Below are 21,494 nucleotides of genomic sequence, written 5' to 3' on the forward strand. Positions count from 1 at the left end.
AGACTCCTTCATAAATATCTATTTATATATATAAACAATGACTCTGCATGTACAAGATAGTTGTCTTCAAAACAATTTACTTACACAATGCTTGCTTTTCTGATACAGTATACATTGCATACAATGACTACAGAGATGTTTTATTTATGCTATTGGATCTAGAAATTATTTTTCTGTGCACCACACTGCTCATATTGTGTTTACTAACAATACAAAATAGAGCAGCATTTTTTCAGCAATCCGAATGCATGTCATCAGTACATAAGAGCTGTGTAATTGAAACCTAGAAGTCAATCTCAGGCACCTCAGTACATTTCACAGACTAAAAAATAACACTCAAAGTATGTCCATTAGTCAGGTCTGACACACAGCTAATGCCTACAGATGAAATGCTGGCTTCCTGTACTACACCATCTGAATCAAGTCACTAATATTTGCAGCACACACACAGTCCAACTGTACTGCATATGTATTACTGTTAAATTAATTACACAATAATCCATTAGTACTCATTTTCCTATGAAAGACGGCCAATTCTCAAACCAGATCATTCACTTAAGGGTACACAGAAAGGACATGCTTACAATTAAAAAAAAACAATTACAAAATCAACAAAAAACAGTCACAACTATTACATAGGTGCAAATGAAAACAGAAATAATAGGTTAGAATCAAATGTTTTTCTTTATTTCTTTATTATGGAAAAATATCAACAAAGTAAGTAAAACGCATCTAAATCTTATGACGTCTCAGGACATTAGAATAAAATCCTCAAAGCAAAATATGAATTCTGAAGTGACTTACCATATTCCTCTCCTCTAAGTATTTCTGGTGCAATGTAGTTGGGGGTACCACAGAAAGTGCTTGTTGTGTCACCAGGACCCAAACCCTCCTGCACAAAGAAAGAAAAAAACATTTTCAGTATGAAAAACAGCACTGTATCTCTGTACTGTCACCTCTAAGTCTTTACAAGAAAAGAAATGGCAACAAATGATATTCTACAGCAGGCATTCCAGATCAGAACTGCATAAACTTACACTCCATGGTTAGCATTTGAATCTACTGCCAGAAAATGTCGCATTCTAAACAGCTAATATGTTACTTTTTCATCTATAAAATAGCATGGTTACAGTTGTCACATTTTACTTGTATTACTTTATACTACCTGTTGACTAGGTTAATCTGCATGGATATAATAATTTTCTGTGATGACCATATAAGAAAAGCTCCCTATTAATTAACATCAGCTTACAAGAAACTGTGGTTAAAGGTACAATAATTAGCATAGACACAATTAAATATCAGATTACTATTGTACCTGCTACAAAGCTCATATTCAACAGTCGTCATCAGCAGCAGCCCCCTTTTTCCTCACTTATGATATGAGGTTGGGGTGTTGTGCCAAATGTTGCCATCTCTCGCAGTTCAATGCCATTCATGCCTGACTATCGCAGGTCTTCTCTCAAACAATCCATCCACCTCTTTGCTAGAAACCCTAATTTCCTCTTGCCTTCTTCCTGCCTGCCCCAAATTCTCTTCTCCAGATTGCCTTCTGCTTTTCTGCACATATGCCTGAACACAGTAATCAATTTTCTTTGACCTTGTCAGCAACTAGATCTACTTTGGCCCCTGCTCTAATGTGCTCATTTGTTTGTCTCCATCACTTCTAGTTTTCTCAGTTGCTCTGCCTTTACTGCCAAGGTTTCTGTAACATACAGTAGTACTAGTCACACCACTGTTTTGTACACCTTACCTTTCAGCTTCTTTGGCATCAGCTATCTGTATCACTGTAAATATTGGGTCAGTTGTGCTGCTTCCAGCTCTGAAACCAAATTGCTCATCTCCCATCTTACTTTCTACTGCTCTGCCTATTCGTTTATCAATCACCCTCTCCAGGTCTTCCATGTTGTGTTGATGCCTCTGTACTGCCCACAGTTGTGAAATGTCCCCTTTGTTCTTGAACACAGGTATTAGTATGTTTATTCTCCAGTCATCTGGAATAAGCCTTTCTCTCCATACTGCTGTGAGTACCCTTAGAAGCCATTAATCCACTAACTCACTCAACATCTTGGTCATAGCTGTTATGACCTCATCTCAGCCTGCTGCTTTTCCTGACTTCATTTTCCTTAGTGCTGTTTTTACTTCTTCTAGGGTGAGCTCCTCCTCTTTTTTCTTTGTAGGCTGTCTCTGAGGCAGTATAGCTTTTGTGAAGTTTTCTTCATTCAGAAACTGCTGGAAATACTCCTTCCATCTGCCTTTGATGCCCCATGGACTGGTGAAGCAGGTTGATGCTGGCATCTGTTAAGAAGGGTGTCTGAATGTCTTCTTTATCTTTCTGTCTTTGAATTGCAAACTGGTAGTCTCTTTGTGCCATCTACAGAGCCACTTTCCAGAAGCTGGTAGAGTGTCACTGATGCCTTGTTCTTTATTATCCCAACTCCTCTCTTAGCCTTTTTTGTTAGCCAATCAGTATTCCTTTCTAGCCTGGTCTGTCTTTCTAGCTCCCACTTTTTCCTGCACTCCTCCTTTCTTTTGATGACTTCTTGGACTTTTGCATTCCACTACCAACTTTCCTTAGGTACCTTATTTCCACACCTGGCTCAAACGCATACATAACTCAATGTCTCAGCACAAGAAATCTGGACAAGGACAAAAATAAACTTAGAAAGTTATATATTTTTCTGAAGGATATGAAGTCTGGAACTCAAATGTCTGTCATTATGTAGTATTATTTAGTGACTTAAATTCTCAATGATTTGCCAGAAAAAGAAGTTATGTACTCACCATAACATTACATCTGAGTTGTTGGTTTTCATTTGTCTTCAACCTGTGGGGAACACAGATCCGGGACAGATCCGACTCAGCTGGATTTTCTAGCATCGTATCTGAGCTCCAAGCTCCTCCTCTACCCACAATGCCCCTGTCTCCCCTCATCCCCTCAGATCGAGTTTGCTGCCAACTATAGCATCCCAACCTGACCAAAGGCTTAACCCTTTGACAGAAATACACAGAGAACACCATAGGAAAGACCAAGTTTTGCCACAGTAAGGGTTATGCCGCTTCTGTCCAGTCAACCACACAGCCCACGCAAGGCAGAGGTAGGCTTGAAGATAAATGAAAAGAAACAACTCAGATGGAACTTTATGGTGAGTACATAACTTCTTTAGCTGAAGTTGTTGTTTTCATTTGCTCTTCAACCTGTGGGACAGAGTCCCCACCCCAGCTAACAAAAACCCTGGGAGGGCCTCATGGAAGGATATTCCGGAGCACAGCAGAGCCAAAAATTGTGCTGCTTCTGGACAGAAAATCCAGCTTTTAGTGTGAAATGAATGTGTGCGAAGATGCTCAAGTAGACGCATAGCAAATGTCATCCAAAGAAACTCTAGAACAAAAGGCAGCTGAAGTAGCCATAGGCCTAGCATAATTTGCCCTTACTGGTGGAGACCGTCCTTTGGCTGTATAAGGCAGAAATACGCACTGAGAAATCCAACGAGCAATTGTGACCTTCGATACAGGTTTCCCTAAAAAGGTCTTAGAGTAGAAAACAAAAAGTTGATCTGACTTACGAAAGGACTTTGTTCTATGCAATACAAAGTACAGTTGTGTACCCACCATAAATGTAGATGTTCGAGTGTATTCACTGTTGTAATCATTACAGCTGGGTTATCCTGCTGGCAGGCTACCCGCAGTCGGCCTGAATTCCAAAGTCTAGGTCCGGCATCGGTTGCTGTTACATCCTCACTGACGTCAGTGCGCCAGAGTTATAAAAGATGCAGCCGACGCCATTTTCTTCAGTTTTTCTTGCCCCAGATGTCAGGTGCCCCCAAAAGGGTAGGCTAAAAATATGTCAATAAAGCATGCATGCACCAAGTAACAAGTTTCCTTCATCTACAAGCAAATACACCACATAGGTTGTATAGAATAGAGAGGTACAGATAAGGTCCAGCAAAGATAAGGGGGATGGTGGGTGGGTAACCTGGACTGCAACAGTGAATACACTGGAACATCTACATTTATGGTAGGTACATAACTGTACAATGTTTGTGTTTCACTGTTGCAGTCATTACAATTGGGTTGAATCCCAAAGCTAAGGCTGGGAGGCTGGAACTAAATAGAATTAGGAGAGGCTATGAGGCCCTGCAGTACTGCAGTGGCAAAGCCTGCCCTGGATTTGGAGTAGAGTGGTAAGTGGTAGTGCTTTTTAAAAGTGTGCACTGAACTTCAGGTTGCAGCCTCTAAAATGTCTTTGGTTGGCACTCCTCTGAGGAAGGCTGCTTAAGTGGCTGCTGCTCTTATTGAATGTGGCCTAATGCCCTTAGGCACTGATTTGCCATGTTGAGGATAGCATAAACAAATGCAGTGACCTATCGACTTTGAAATAGTCTGCTTTGAGATAGCCTTTCCTTGTGATCCTGCAGCATATGCTACCAGTAATTGCTCAGTCTTTCTGAAAGCTTTGGTTCTGTCCAAGTAGAAGCGCAGCTGTCTGTGTATGTCCAAAGAATGCAGAAGTTTCTCACCCTTATTCTGTGGGTTTGGATAAAAGGTAGGCAAATGAATAGTTTGGTTGAGGGCCACACTGGACACTACCTTAGGCATAAATGTGGGGTTTGTCCTTAGAGAAACCCTATCTGGATGTAAAATGATAAAAGGTTCCACAGACATGAGTGCCTGTAGCTCTGAGACTCGTCTTGCAGAGGTTATTGCTAGGAGCAGAGCTGTTTTCCATGATAAAAATTTTATCTCAGCTGTAGCGGCTTGCTCAAAAGGAGGCAGAGTGAGTTTTTCCAGGACATAATTGAGGTCCCATGCAGGTATTGGTGATCTCCTTGGAGGCCATAAGTTTTTGGCTCCTCTGAGGTACTGCCTTAATAAAGGATGAGAAAAAATAGGTGGCTCTGTATTGTAATGAGCTGAAATGGCAGAGGCATGAATCTTAAATGATGAAAAGGATAGGCTTTGTCCAGTATCTCAGTTAAGTATTGCAAAATCTGAGGTATATTTGATACAATCATGTCAATTCCTTGTGCCTGGTTCCAAGCACAGAATCTCTTCCATTTTTCTGCATAAGATTTTCTGGTACTGGGCCTCCTGGCCTCCAAGATAACATCCATAACCGCTTTAGAGAGAGGTGTGTTTTGAAAAGCTACATTATCCGCCATGCTGCTAGATTTAAGGTCCTGAGTTGGCTGTGCAGGATTTGATTGTTTTGTTGGGTCAGTAAGTGAGGAATTTGAGGTAATGTCCATGCTGGGCATTGAGTCAAGTTCCTTAGGATTGGGTACCAGTGCTGGCGGGGCCAGTCTGGGGCAATTAGTATCATTTTTGGCTTCTCTTGTCTGACATTTAGGAGTACCTTGGGGAGGAGAGGCAGTGGGGGAAAGGCATATACTGTTAAGTTTTTCCAGCTGAAAGATAGAGCATCCACTTTCCATGCTAGCTTGTGATAAGTCCTTGTGCAGAATCTCTGTAGTTGGCAGTTGTGAGGGGAGGCAAATAGATCTATGTCCGGGCATCCCCAATTCCTTGTTATCATGTTGAAGACTTGTGGATCCAATTTCCACTCGTGAGGATCCATGAGGTTTCTGCTTAGTTCGTCTGCCAGAGTATTTATCTTTCCTGGCAGGAATTGTGCTTGCAGATGTACTTGGTAAGTCAATGCTGTGTCCCACAAAGTCATGGCTAGTCTGCAAAGGGGGTAGGAATGTGTGCCTCCCTGCTAATGTACCACATGACTGTAGTATTGTCCGTCTTTATCAGCAGTTGTCCTGGATGACGTAGATCCTTGAAGGCTGTCAGGGCATTTTGAACAGCTAGCATCTCTTTTTGATTGATATGTAGATGCATTTGGATTGCGGACCATGAGCCCTGAATACATCTTCCTGCCATGTGGGCCACCCAGGCATAATCTGATGCATCTGTTGTCAAAGTCTGCCTGGCTGGGGGTATGGTGAATGACTGCTCCTTGTTGTGGTAACAGGCCTTTGCCCACCATCGAAACTCCTGTTGCAGGCAGGGAATGAGTGTAATTATTGTTTCCAGGCTGTGGCAATGTTGAGTCCAAACACTTTTTAGATACCATTGTAGTTTCCTCATATGCAATCTTGCATATGGAATTAGCAGAATGCAGGATGCCATGAAGCCCAAAGCCTGCAGAATTTTTCTTGCAGTTAACTGGGTGTTTGTTGCCAACATTTTGAAATAAGTAGTCAGTTGCCTTTGTCTGGCGTGAGATAAACCATCTGGGCAGTTGTATTTAAGCTTGCACCCAGGAATATTATCTCTTGAGAGGGTACAAGTTTTGATTTATTTTTGTTTACTGTGTACCCTAGGCATGTTAATAATCTTTTTACAAACGTCAGATGCTCTAGTAGTATGTCCTTGTTCTCTGCTTGAATAAGGCAGTCGTCCAAGTAAGGATATATTTGTATTCCTCTTTGTCTGCAAAATGCAATTACTGGTGCCAGGCATTTTGTGAAGACCCTGGGCGCAGTAGATAAGCCAAAGGGCAGTGTAGAGAATTGATAGTGCATTGAGCCAGCTATGAATCTGAGGTACCTTCTGCATGACTGTCTGATTGGGACATGCAGGTATGCCTCTTTTAGGTCTAAAGTTACAAGCCAAGCCTTCTTGCCCAGCATGGGCAGAAGCTGCTGCAGAGTCAACATTTTGAATTTTGGAATATCCAGGTATGTGTTTAGAATAGATAGGTCCAGTATTGGCCTCCAGGCTTTGTCCTTTCTGGGCACCAAGAAAAGTTTTGAGTAAAATCCTTGTCTCTGCTCTTGCTGTGGTACTTGCTGAATGGCCCTCATGTCCATGAGGGATGAAACTTGCTTTTGTGCCTCTGCCCATTGATTTTTGGCAGGTCTGGCATACCGTTTGCCCTTGGCAGGGTGTGAAATGGAACCTGTAACCTTGTGACACTATGTTCAAGACCCATTTGTCCTGGGTGATTAGGTGCCAGTTTTGAGAAAAAAGTGCTAGTTTTCCCCTAAAGGAGCTGCCAGAAGATAAGTGCTTGGCGCTTGCAGGAGGAAGTCATTGAGACTGCGTTCTGTATGGCTGTGACTGGTCCTCTCCGCTTTTGGAGGTAGAAGCACCCCATTGTTTAGACCTGTATGAGCCTTGGGGCTGGGATTTGCCTCTAGGGCGTCTGTATCTGCCTCTTTGCGGCCTGTCTGATACTGGAAAGGACCAATTCTTTGTAGGCCAGTGTCTGCTAAATCTAGGAGGCTGTATCTGTAAGAAATCCTTGACTGTCTGCATAGATTTGGCTTTGTCCTCCATTTTCTTCAACACCTCTTCTGCTTTAACACTAAACAAGGTATCATGCTGTAATGGAGCATCTAATAATTTTGCTTTAACATGATCAGGCAGATTCTGTTCCTTTAACCAAGCATGCCTCCTAATGACAGAACCCGGAACAGCGGCTCTGCAGGAGGCCTCCAAAGAATCAAAACCACATTGTAAAGTATGCTTTCCAACTTGTTCAGCTGCATGCAATAAATCCTGCATTTCTTTATTTTCTGCACATTCAGAATTTGTCAACATTTTCTGTTTAAGCAGTGACATTTATTTAATTTTATTTATTTTTATTTTACATTTGTTAACTGGGCTGGTCTAGCTGGATATATTTCCATTTTCAGTAGAGGCCCGGGGAGAAAAGCTCCAACAAGATAAAAAAAAAAATTTAAATGTAATTACATGTTAAAAGAAAGGACTGATAAAAAAAATACAGCAAGAATTATAACATAATAAAAGTATTTACACTTGAAAAAGAATCAGTAAATAGTATATATACTTGGAAAATCAACAATAGAATGTAGCACAGTAAGATACATGAGGAAGTTTTCACTTCTAGTAGAACATTATTCAGCAGTATATAGATTAGAGTTTGAAACAGTGCAAGACTTACTTGCAAGTATAAGAATTTAAAAGTTTTGAAGTTTCTAAGGAATGTGAAATAAAGTAGAGGTGGAAGAGGGTGGAGGGGGTTGCTACAGGGGCATAACCAGTGAATTTTGAGGTGTTTTTTAAGTTTTTGTTTAAAGAGAGGCAGGGATGTGATTAGGGTTAATTCAGTAGGTAGCAAGTTCCAGTTTTTTCCTGCTGTATTGCTGATATTTAAGCATATGAAACTGACAATTTAAAGCCCTTATAGCCAAGGTAGCAGAAGTGTAAATCTTTTTTCCCCATCTGTCCAGTGCCCTGGAATTTCTGTCAGAGGGGGTAGGGTTTTTTGCAGTGGAAGCATTGACCCCCTTGGGACCCTGGGAGATAGTTTCTGGGTCAGCAGCAAGGTTTTTAAAAAGAAATTTGTGGGAGTCTGGAACCCTGTAGTATCTTTCTGGCTTAACAGGAGCTAGAGGTAAGGAGTCAGGAGTCAGACTGGACTCTGAAAATACATCATCTACAATGTCTAGCACAGGTGGAATTAGCAAGGGGCCTGTGCTGAGATGGTAAAAGAAAATCTCTGAGCCTTTTCTTAGATTCTGAATAATCTTGGCTCTCCCAGTGGAAATGCTCCCTCATGGTATGCAGTGTTTCCCCAAAATAATAATCCTCAGGAGGACAAGCTGAGAGGATAGATTCTTCAGCATCAGAATCCTCATAAGGAGGAAGAGAGTATTCCTGATCAGAACAGGAATTAGATGAAATGGAAACCTGATCTGAAGATTCATATTCTATCTCTTGCCTAGGCCTCTTGTCAGGAGGGGGATGAGAACCCCTGATCAAAGTAATCAGGTCTTCGGCCATTTTGAGCATCTGTTTTTTAGGCATGGAGGCCTGACCATGCTGTTGTACCTGTTTCTTTGTCTTTAAAGCTGCTTTAGTCTTTGCCTTTGAAGCTGAAGTCATTTTAACATATAATTGTGTAAGCCTGAAAACGCCCTCAGAAGCTGATGCCTGCTCAGCGGCTCCGGACCCATCTGAGGGAATGGTTTCCGAAGGTCCAATACCTTGAGTTTCTGTAGGCCTGGTTGACTCCACGTGGGAGTTGGTATCGGCCTGCGGCTCTAAAGTAGTGGTCGTCAGGGGCTGCGAAAGTGCCTCACTGAGAGCTGGCTAATCGGAGACTGGCCTAGAAGAAGCCTTGTCGTCGGTTTTGGACCTCTGATGCCTGCTTTTTTCTTTTTCTTTGCGTTTTTGTAAACTCCGGTAGTCGGCTGTTCCGACGGCATTACATAAGTAAATCTTCTGCCAAAGTAATGAAATGCAAAATCGTACCGACGCTTAATAGTGCTTTGGTTAAATCTAGCACAAAACCGACAACTAGCAACGTCGTGGTCAGGGCCTAGGCAAGGAATACAGTAAGAATGAAAATCCTTATGAGGTATTTGCTTCCCACAAGAAATACAATTATTAACTTTTTCTGACATCGGTCTGGAGCAAAAAAAGTTTCCCCAACAGGGTACTTAGCTCTTAATGAAGACTTTGGATCTGAAATTCGAACTTCAAAATCTCAGGAGTCGGCTGACTTGCGAACTGCTTTTGCTTCGGGTGCCGTGTGGCAAGAAAGACTGAAGAAAATGGCGTCGGCTGCATCTTTTATACCCCTGGCGCACTGACGTCAGGGAGGATGCGACAGCAACAGACGCCGGACCTAGACTTTGGAATTCAGGCCAACTGCGGGTAGCCTGTCAGCAGGATAACCCAATTGTAATGACTGCAACAGTGAAACACGATGAACATACATAATTGCCTATGAACATCCAGCAGGTGCAATTTATACTCTCCCTTATTCTGAAAATTTGGAAAGAAAACAGGGAGATTGATGATCTGATTAATGTTTGATTCTGAAGTCAGTTTTGGAAGGAAAGAATGGTTAGCACATAAGGGCACCCTGTCCCTATGGAAAACCATATAAGGAGGCTTAACTGATGAGGCTTGAAGCTCCAACACCCTTTTGACTGAAGTAATGGCAATCAGGAAAGCTCTCTTTCAAGACAGAAAAGTACAGTTTTGTACCTACCATAAATATAGATGTCCGAGAGACATGCAACTGCAGTCATAACATGTGGGTTGTCCTGCCTCAGGCAGCCCTCGGTCAGCCGGATTCCAAAGTCTGGGTCCGACGTCGGCTGATGTCACATTTCTCTCCGACGTCAGAGCGGCTGGAGTATATAAGCATCAGCCGACGCCATTTTCTTCAGTGTTTCTTGCCCCAGATGCCAGGTGCCCTCCAAGGAAGGCTGTAATCAAATTGGAAGACAAAAACAGGATTCCAAACAAATACATGAGCAATAAAACAAATACACCATAACAGATATCCCCAGCTAAGAGAGAGAGGGATAGGAGTGGACCCTAAGCATAGAGGGGTATGGAGGGAGGAAAACCGACTGCAGTTGCATGTCTCGGACATCTACATTTATGGTAGGTACAAAACTGTACTATGTCCTTCAAGAATGCAACTGCAGTCATAACATGTGGGTAGAATACCATAGCTTAGCTGGGGGAGGAGGTATGCTCTAGGAGAGTGATGGTGTGGCAATCAAACCCTGCAGGACTGCCGAAGCAAAGCCTGCTCTGGATCTGGAATATAGGGGGAGATTGTAGTGTTTTGAGAATGTATGCACGGAGCTCCATGTAGCAGCTTCTAGAATGTCCTTTGTAGGCACCCCTCTTAAAATGCTGTAGAGGTGGCTGTAGCTCTGGTGGAATGTGGTCTGACATAGGCTGGAACAGTCTTTCCATGAAAGGAATAACAGAACCTGATGCAATGTCCAATCCATTTAGAAATAGTCTGTTTTGAAATTGCTTTTCCTTGGACTGCAGGGGCGTAAGCTACAAAAAGCTGTTCAGACTTCTTACTTGCCTTGGTTCTGTCCAGGTAGTATCGAAGTTGTCTATGAATGTCCAAGGTATGTAAAAGCCTTTCCCCCTTATTCTCAGGATTGGGGAAAAAGGCAGGCAGATGAATAGCTTGATTTAGAGAAACCCTAGATACCACCTTTGGCATAAAGGTAGGGTTGGTCCTTAATGAAACCCTGTCTCTGTGGAAAATAATAAAGGGTGGTATTGCCATTAGGGCCTGTAGTTCCGAAACCCTTCTTGCTGAGGTAATTGCCAACAGGAAAGCTGTTTTCCATGATAGAAATTGCAAGTCAACTGATGCTGCTGGCTCAAAAGGAGGTAGAGTCAGTTTTTCTAAGACAAAATTGAGGTCCCAGGCTGGCACTGAGGCCTTTCTTGGTGGCTTAATGTTCTTGATTCCCCTGAGGAATTGTCTTAGTAAGGGGTGAGAAAAAACAGGAGGATCAGTGTTGTATCTAGCTGAAATGGCAGATGCATGTATTTTTATTGATGAATATGAGAGGCCACTCTGTAACATATCTGCCAAATTTTCCAAGATAAGAGGGATGTTCAGTAATGATGCATCATGCCCTTTGCTGGTATTCCAATTGCTGAATCTTTTCCACTTGGCTAAGTAGACCTTTCTGGTGGACGGTCTTCGAGCCTCTGTTAGTATCCGCTGAACTTCCTTAGAGAGAGGTAAGTTAAATTTATTTATGGGATCTCCCAGGCTGTTAGCTGCAGAGTTTGAAGGTTTGGATGCAGTGTTCCGAAATTGTGCTGAGTCAAAAGTAGAGGCCACTGAGGGAGGGCCCACCTCCTGGTGTGACATATGCTCCGTAGTAGTGGGTACCAGTGTTGTCTTGGCCAGTCCGGGGCTATTATGATTCCCTTGGGGTTCTCTGCTTTGATCTTTAGTAATACTGAGGTCATCAGTGGCATAGGTGGGAATGCATAGATTGTTAGGGAGCTCCAGTTGAATGAAAGAGCATCTATTTTCCAAGCCTTTGGATGGTATGTCCTTGTGCAAAATTTTGGTAGTAGATGATTGAGGTGAGAGGCAAATAGGTCCACTTCCGGCTTGCCCCATGTCGAAGTGAGTTGTCTGAAAGCCTTCGGATGCAACCTCCACTCGTGTGGATCTGTGAAAATCCTGCTTAGGCTGTCCGCCAACACATTGTCTTTTCCTGGAACAAACTGTGATTGTAACTGGATGTTTAGACTCAGTGATTTCTCCCAAAGCTGCATTGTCAGTCTGCAAAGGGGATAAGAGTGAGTGCCCCCCTGCTTGTTTATGTACCACATCACAGTGGTGTTGTCTGTCCGTATCATTAAGTGACCTTGCTGGAGATGGTTTTGAAAAGCCTCGATAGCATGCATTACTGCCAGCATTTCCTTTTGATTTATATGCAGATGTGTTTCCTTTGGAGACCATTGTCCTTGTATACATCTGCCTTCCATGTGCACCCCCCATCCGAGGTCTGAGGCATCTGTAGTCATGGTCTGTGTTATCTGTGGTTTTTTGAATGACAAACCTGTGTTTTCCTTGCTCACCGAAGCCCACCATAGGAATTCCTTTTGTAAGCATGGAATGAATGGTATGATTGTGTCCAAGTTGTTGCTGTGCTGAGACCAAACGCTTTTTAGGTACCATTGAAGCTTTCTCATGTGTAGTTTTGCTAATGGAACCAGTAGAATGCAGGATGCCATGTAACCCAGGGCCTGTAGGAATCTCCTTGCAGTCATCTGGGTGAGTTTTGCTAAATCTTTGAAGTATTGAGTTAACTTCTCTTGCTTGTCTTCTGTCAGGTAAGCCATTTGAGAGGCTGTGTCTAGTTTGGCTCCTAAGAAGATTATTTGCTGGGATGGCTGCAGTCTTGACTTTTGGAAGTTGACTGTGTATCCCAGAGCTTGAAGTAATCGTATGACATATTCCAGATTTTTTGTAAACATCAGTTTGTCGTCCGCTTGTATGAGGCAGTCGTCCAGGTACGGGTAAATTTGTATACCCTGGAACCTGCAATGAGCCATTACTGAAGCCAGGCATTTTGTAAACACTCTGGGCGCAGTAGATAAGCCAAATGGCAATGCTGAGAATTGATAATGCTCTGGCCCTGCAAGAAATCTGAGGTATCTTCTGCAACTGTGTCTGACAGGGACATGCAGGTATGCCTCCTTGAGGTCCAGAGTAATCAGCCACGACTCCTTGCCCAGCATGGGAAGGAGTTGCTGCAGAGTCAGCATTTTGAACTTTGGTACTATGAGAAAGGTGTTTAATGCGGACAAGTCCAGTATTGGTCTCCATTGAGTTTCTTTTCTTGGAACAAGGAACAGTCGAGTAAAATCCCTGTTCTTGTTCTTGTTGTGGAACTCTTTCTATTGCTTTCATTTGAGCTAGCAGAGAGATTTGCTTGATAGCCTCTGCCCTTTGATGTTGTGGTAGATTTGGCATGCCTTGTTTTCTTGGTAGGGTATGAAAATGAAACCTGTACCCTCGGTCTATAATGTCCAAAATCCATTTGTCCTTTGTCAGTCTGTGCCAGTTTTCTGCAAACAGAGATAATTTTCTGCCCAAGGGAGCTTTTAATTGTTCCCTGGTAGGCGGTAGTAGAGGAAAGTCATTGAGATTGTGGTTGTTGGGCAGGAGAAACCCCTGCGTCACTTCTTTGGTTTCCTGGCTGCCATTGACGTCCCCTGTAAGGGCCTCTGTATTGGCCTCTTCCTCGGCCACGTCTGTTCTTACCCCTTTGAAACTTTTCTGGATTAGGAAAGGACCAGTTTTTTGAAGGCCAGTTCCTACTGAATCTGGGGGGTTGAACCTGGAGGAAATCCTTTACAGTTTGAACTGATTTTGCTTTTTCTTCAATGGTCTTTAGCACATCCTTAGCATTTGCACCAAAAAGCTTGTTCTTTTCCAAAGGTGCATCCAGAAGTTTTGCTTTTACATGATCTGGTAGAGGTTGATTAACCAAGCATGTCTTCGCATCACTGCCCCTGTCATAGCTGCCCTACATGAAGCTTCCAGTGCATCATATCCACACTGCAGGAAGTGATTGCTTACTTGCTGAGTGTTATGTACAGCTTCCTGCAAAGTTTTCCTGTCTAAAGGATCAGGAGAAGCTAGTGTTTTTTGTAAATCTTCTAAGAGATAATCCTGATATTGCAACATATGAAAAAGGCAATTTAAAGCTCTCATAGATAAAGTAGTGGAAGTGTAAACCTTTTTACCCCATCTCTCTAAAGACCTTGCCTCCCTGTTGGAGGGCAAAGGATTTTTATAAGTGGAGGCTGAAACTCCTTTAGGCCCCTGTGAAATAGTTTCCAAATCAACAGTATGGACCCTGAATAAATGGGAATGAGTTTCTGGGACCCTGTAATACCTGTCTGGCTTGGCTGGTGCAGGAGGGAGAGTATCAGGGGTAGCACTAGAATCAAAATACAAATCATCCAGAGCATCAAGTACAGGAGGAATAGCTAAGGGCCTGTGCTGAGGCTTCTTAAGGAAAGTCCTAAGGCGTTTCCTGGAATCAGAATATTCTTGGCCCTGCCACTTGAAATGTTCCCTCATGGTGTGCAGAACTTCCCCAAAGGAAATATCCTCAGGAGGGGAGGCCGAAGGGATGGAATCTTCTGCATCGGAGTCCTCATAGGTCTGGAAGAGCTCTTCCTGGCTATCAGAGTGGACAGAGCCCTCAGAGTCTTCATCTGAAGGAGTAGGGTCAGAGGGTTCAACCCGGGCCTTTATCAGGAGGAGGCTGGGATGCTCTCTGGATGGGTCTGTGAACCTCTAATCATGGAAATTAAATCAGCAGCCATGGACATAATTTGTGTCTCTGGAGTCGGCTGAGGTAAGGATCTTGGAGTAATATGCTTTGTTTTGCTGGCGGCCTTAGCCCTAGTGTAGGCCTTAATAGACATGGCCATAGGAGGCCTGGCAGCTCCACGTGCAGGAGTGACCTTGTCTACAGCAATGGTCTCGGGCATTTCCTCGGTTTCGGTATCCGGAGGAAAATCTATAACTGGTGTCGGAGTAATGTCTGGAATCGGAGTCGTCGGTACTGCGGTGTCTTCGGTTCGGAGCGGTGGAGAGACCGTCTCAGAGGGAACCGGAGCACTCGCGCTAGGTTTTGGCGTGGAGTCGGTAGAAGACGCGGCGAGGATGTCGGTCCCGGTCTTTTCGCTTTGGGAGTTTGCGATGTCGGAAGATCCACGGCATGGTATAAGCAAATGTATCGCGAAAAAGTCTTCAGCGAACTCCGCCCGGCCTGAGAGTGCGCTTGTTGAAGCGAGCACAGGCTACACAGGCCGAGACGCCGTGGTCTGGGCCCAGGCAAGGAGGCAGTAAGAGTGGAAATCCTTATGAGGTATTTGTTTACCACAAAAAAGACAATTGTTAACTTTTTCAGTAATTTCTGACATCGGCTGAGGCAAGAAAAGGTCCCCAACGGGGTACTTATCTTTTTTGATGACTTCGGTATCGTAGAATACAGGAGCTGACCGACCGGCACTTGCGAACTGCTTCTGCTTCGGGCACTGCGCGGCAAGAAAGACTGAAGAAAATGGCGTTGGCTGATGCTTATATACTCCAGCCGCTCTGACGTCGGAGAGAAATGCGACATCAGCCGACGTCGGACCCAGACTTTGGAATCCGGCCGACCGAGGGCTGCTTGAGGCAGGACAACTCACATGTTATGACTGCAGTTGCATTCTTGAAGGACATCTGCAGATCCACCAAAGCTGCAAGTTCAAAGGGGGAAGAAACCAAGGCCTGAAGCACTAGAGTAAGATCCCAAGGCGGCGTTCAGTCCTTAATTGGAGATCTAAGTAAAACGAACCCTTTCAAAAAGGCTTTACAAAGCTTTGAAGAAGCCAGGGAAGCCGAGTTATCTTCTATACTGAAGTTAGAGATAGCTGCCAGCTGAACCTTTATTATTTATTTATTTATTTACATTTGTTGACCGGGAGTGTCCAACTGGACGTAGGTCCATTTTCAGCGGAGGCCCGGGGAGAAAAGCTCCACAGTTAAAATAAACAGACAGTAGTTACATTGGATTTACATAGCGATTAACAATATGATTACCATAGCAATTAATTACATAGTTACAGATGAAGAACATAGCACATCAGTAGACAACTAGAATCTTTATCTGCAAAGTACATAACATACATTAACAATTGTTACAATAAGAAGTTCCTGCTGTATAATAAGTACTAGGCTTATGAGCATCTGAGCTTGCTATAATCAAGGTAGTTAGTGGGGTGAAAAGAAAGGTAGTGGTTGGATGGGGACGGTGATATTAGAGTGGGAGTTGCAGGGCATAGGCAGCATGTTTTTAGGTGCACTTTTAGTAAAGTTTTGAAGTGCGTGCATGATGGTATAGAGGTAACTGTAGGTAGGAGGGAGTTCCACAATTTGGCTATGGCGCAAGAGAATAGTGCTTCACCAGCAGAGTTATTGGCTTTAGTCATCTGCAAGTGATTTTTGTTGTTGGATCTTAGTGGTCTGGTGGTGTGATAGGGTTGGAGTAGATTCTGGAGGGATGGGACATTTAGTGGATGGTTTACTAGTTTGTGGGCGAGTGACAGTTGATACCATTTGAAGGAGGTGAGGGAGTTCAAGCCAGCCCAGTTCAGCAAGTGAGAGACAGTGGTGACTACGGTAGGATGCCTCTGTGGTAAATTTGGCGATTTTGTTGTAGCAGGTCTCTAGCGTGTTTAGATCGCATTGCCTTAGGTTGGTATATATTAGAGAGGCATAAAGTAGGGTGGAGATAAGGTGGGAATTTGCTACTGAAATCTTTGCTGCTTTGGTGAGAAGTTGCTTATTTCTGTATAACGCTCCTAGTTTTTTGTGGATTTTTTTTATGGTCATGGATATGTGAATGTCAAATTTTAGTTTGTCTATTTCCACTCCTAGCAATTTGGTGTGTTCTGTTGGGTATATAGTGGCGTTTTCTTTTGCTGTGATGTTAAAGTGAGAGTTGATTTGAGTATGTTTGGTGGGTTGGAAGATGAGCATTGTTTTGTTGGGTTGAGTATTAACTGGGCATCGGATAACCAAGTTTCAGCAGAGAAAAAGGCTTCCTGTGTGACTTTTTGCAGTTTGGGTAGGGACTGGGATGAGCAGATGATGGCTGAATCATCTGCATATTGTTTGAGTGTGCCATGTTTGGTGGCAGAGGCTAGATTGTTGGTGAAAACAGAGAAGAGTAGATGTCCAAGGATGGATCCTTGGGGAACCCCTATGGAGACAGGTAGTTGGAGAGAGATGTCATTCTGCAATACAAAGGATTGTTGGCATTCAGACAGGTAACTCTGAAACCAGTTGGTGACTGATTGAGAGAAGGACAGGTTATTGAGGACAGAGATGAGTTGTTTGTGTGGGATCATGTCAATTGCTTTAGATAGGTCTAGTAAAGTAGCAGAGGAGAGACAGCCATTGTTTTTATGCTGAAGGATAGTGTTAGTAAAGGAGAGTAAGGCAGTGGTGTTGTTATGGTTTGGTCGGAAACCATGCTTTGGAAAGGAGGTTTTTAGTAAGGAGGTAGTCTGAGACCTGAAAGTGTATGCATCTCTCTAGTATTTTGGAGAGTGGAGAGAGAATAGCTATGGGGCAGTAATTGGTTAGTTCTGTTGAGGGGAATAATATGTGATACTTTCCACAGTGTGGGAACGTAACTTTCTAACAGAGATCGATTAATCAAGATGGATACTGGGTAGGCCAGAGCATCAGCTGTGATTTGTAGGTATTCACTTGGGAGATTGCCTGCTGCTAACTTGGTGGGTTTAAGTTTAGTTAAGAGTGTTTTTATGTTGGAGGTAGGTACAGGAGAAAAAGAGAAGGCATTGGGGAGATTACTAGTTGAAGGTGTGGGATGGAGGGGAGGGGGGGTTGTGTTGTTTAGCTAGTGATAGTATGGTTTGTGTGAAGTGTGTGTTGAATGAGGTAGCAATATTTTCGGAGGAGTGAGGGATGTTAGGAGGAGGGGTACTGACTTTACCTGGGTGGAGGATGGAGTATATGGAGGAGCAGAATTGTTTGGGGCTGTGTTGGGAGGAGTCTAGGGCAGACTGGTAGCATTGGAATTTGTCCTGCTTTATTAGCTTTTTGACTCTATTGCGTAGTTCTAGGAATTTCTGTCTAGTTGAGGGGGTTTTGGTTTTGCGCCAGTGCTCCCAGGCTTTATCCCTGTTTTTCATTTCTGACATAGTGGTTTTCTGCAGCCATGGGGAGGGTTGTACTTTGGTTCTGGAAAGTCTTATGGGGGCATGGTAATTAAGGATGCTCAGGAAGGTAGTATTAAAAAAATTCAACTGCGTCATCAAGACTGAGGTACTTTAAAGGACGCCAGTTACATTCTTTGAGGGATGAGATGAATGTGAGTGGGTTAAAGTTTAGTTTTTCACGTATTTGATGGTAGATGACAGGTTTAGCTTGGTACAGGTATTTTTTGAGTAGGAATGTTGGGGAGTGATCACTGAGGCTATCTGATAAGCAGCCTGTTACATATGACTGGGGGCTCTTACTGACTAGCATCCAATTCAGGGTAGTGTGCTTGCTGGAGTTTTTATTTATCTTGGTTGGCGACTGGACTAGTTGGGTGAAGCCATGAAGGTTTACATGATGGGTTAGATGGTTGCCAGAACAGGATTGCCAGTCAATATTGAAATCACCTAAAATGATAGTTTCTTGGGGGAGATGGTGGGTAGACCAGATGAGGAGGTTTTCCAGTGGAGGGATGCGTTGGCCAGGTGAGAAGTAGCATCCAATTATGTTGATGGTTTTGTTTTGGTTTATTTTGAGGTTGGTATATATTATTTCTTCATTGCCTATTTGTGGAGCTGATTATTTTAAGATCTGGATGTTTAGATGCTGTTTAAATATTATAGCAACACCACCTCCTTTCTTGTTTAGCCAGTCTACTCTTAGTATGCCGTAACCTGTAGGGAGTATTTGCTCACTGGTAATGTGAGGTTTTAGCCAGGTTTCTGTCAGGATGACTATATCTAGGGAGTACAAGTCTATGGTGACATGGAGTTCATGGACTTTGTTGGATATACTTCTAATATTTAGGCTTAGTAGAAGGAAGTCACTTGGCTTTCTATTGGCTGTGATATGGGTGAAGTTGTGGTTTCTAGTCTGATTATGAGGATTGGGGTTGGAGATGGTAGGGCCAGGGATGGGGTGGATGTCTCCACTTAGGGCTAGTTTTGATATACATGAGGTTATTAGTTTTCTCAGTTTTTGAATGTGTTTGTTTATTACGGAAACTTTATGATTGTGCTCTGTGGGTAATAGGTATGGTGGGAGGGTTACTATGTTAAGTTCTAGGGATGCTTTATGTTTGAGTAATATAGTTGGTAGAATATGCGGGGGGCTGCATAGGGATGGTTCTTGAGTTGGTGGGAGGGGAGGTGAGTGAGGGTGAGACATGAGTGGTGGTGTGAGTAATAGTACAGTGGTAGTGGTTGAGTGGGGGAATGACGGAGCTTTGGTAGGATGTAAGATATGCAAGGAGAGTGCATGCAGTGAGCACATGTAAAGTATGCTTGTACATGTTAGCTGAGGAGGAGTGATAGTAGTGGGAAGATGGAGGAGGTAGTGTTGGGTTAGCGCTGTGGTTGGCTATTGGAAAGATGGGAGGGGTTTGAGAGTGTAATAAATGTAGGAACACTGGGGGCGGGAGGGAATAGGGGGCAAGGTAGGGAGCGAAGTGGGTAGAGACCCTGTTAGTTGCTCTTATGAAGGGGCTGGAAACAATCAGGTAACACAGTAAACTGATAAATTAACATATGATAGTGACACAGGTAATATTTATTAACTTTGGGATTGGCTTAAAGTAATAAACAGGGAAGGGGGAGAACAAGGGTGTGAGCAGGCAGTTCTTTTTTTACTGCAGCTAATGAGCCAAAGCAAAGACAAGTTTGTGTTTAAAAAAACAATCAGAATTGACCAAGGACTGCTCTGAAACTGTAAGTCATTTCTTAACCATTTCTCAGGTGGAAAAACAGGATAACCTTGTATCAGTAGGCTACTGTGGTCTCAGTTTAAATTAACAAACACACAGTATTTATCAGTTATGGATACTATTTGCTAACAGAAGGGAATAAGAGAGAAAATGGAAGATAGAGTGTGTGTGTGTGTGGGGGGGGGGGGGGGCTGCTTACAAGTCAAAGCAGAGTGCTCTCCAGGGGAAAATGAATATTGGCTCAAACAGGTAGACACATACTCAAAGTTAACTTTAGCTGTTTGCAGACAGTTCAGACCCGGACTGCGCTTTTCTTAAAAGGATGATAAAGGTGGTACCACAGTTGAATACTTAAGAGTGGTGTTAGGTCTAGAAAAGAAGAGTACAGAGAGGAGTAAGCACTTTTGAGATGGTAAAGATATATTACAAAGATTATAAAAAACAAAGTGAGCAAATAGCTACTGCATACAGGAAAATATGCCTTGAACCAACTACTAGTATATGCAGATACTGAGCCTATTGGAAAAACATCAGTTAGAAGGAACCTCATCAGACAGTTATGCAGTCACAGATAAAAATATAGTGAGCAGCACTCTTTCCTGGGTCTCTAATGTGATTCTATCCACCAGTAACAGCACAATTATATAGAAATAATTAGACACCAGTATGAGCTGTCTACACACAACACATTTACATGAATAACATTAGTGAACAAGGTGCAGCTATGCAAATAGACCATACTATTATACTAAAAACAATCTGGTGCAGACAAAATGCTAGCATGCCATAGTAACTTCCAATAATAAAGCATAAATCATATTAGATGTCTAAAACAATTCAACATAAATAAACATATACAGTTGTAAAATGACCTTAGAAAAGCTGGCACCCTGTTGAAAAATACCTGCCAGAAAATCTAAGATGGCAGGAACTGGAGCAGTGAAAGGATCTAAATCATGTTGAGACACCCAGATTGAAAAAAATATTTCCACTTCCTAGAATAAACTTCCTAGTGGAAAATTTATGAGCTGATACCAAAATCTTCTTAACCAGAGAAGACAGCCCAGGAGTGGGTCTATATTAGAACATCGAAGTTTCAAAACTTCGAATGTTCTAATATCGGCCCCTTTTCAGCAAAAGCTGAAAACATTGAACATATAGAACAGCAAATGTTTTCCTAGAGAAAACATTCACTGTTCCAAAATACATACACACAAAACAAGCACACCAAACAAACAGCAATCCACACATATACACCTAAAATCTTACAGCTAACCCTACACTAAACTATACACACACCACTAACTATCCACTTACCTTAACCCAAACCCTAACCCTAAGGTCCATCACTATCGCACACTCACCCGCGCCCTAACCCACCTACCCCGCCCTAACCCTCACGTCGACACAATCGCACACTTACCTGACCCGCACCCTAACCCTAACTCACCTAACCTGCCCTAACCCTCACGTCCAGACAATCGCACACATACCTAACACGCACCCTAACCCTCACGTCCACACAATCGCACACATACCTAACCCGCACCCTAACCCTAACTAACCTAACCCGCAGTCAATCGCACACTTACCTGATTCCGACCCGTAACTCTCCACCACAGCTCTGAAAATACTGAAGCAAGAGAAACAGACAACCAAATTCTTTCCCTAAGAAAAAATTTGGTTTTCTGTTGCTTCGATATTTTCAGCTTTCGCTGAATAGAGGTT

The 21,494-nt window shown here is 43.0% G+C and overlaps 1 protein-coding gene across 2 annotated transcripts in view; it reads right to left on the reverse strand.

Annotated features, from left to right (window-relative positions):
- The window catches only part of PRKCZ (protein kinase C zeta), a 4,411,399-nt gene that overhangs the window by 898,262 nt on the left and 3,491,643 nt on the right, over positions 1-21,494 (reverse strand). For both annotated transcript variants that reach the window (XM_044063009.1, XM_044063010.1), the window contains one exon: positions 805-892. In XM_044063009.1, coding sequence (XP_043918944.1) covers positions 805-892 — 88 coding nt within the window. The remainder of the gene's footprint in view (positions 1-804; positions 893-21,494) is intronic.

The sequence above is a fragment of the Protopterus annectens genome, chromosome 2.part1 (genome assembly GCF_019279795.1).
Source record: "Protopterus annectens isolate FY-2018-M chromosome 2.part1, PAN1.0, whole genome shotgun sequence".
Lineage (NCBI taxonomy): Eukaryota > Metazoa > Chordata > Ceratodontiformes > Protopteridae > Protopterus > Protopterus annectens.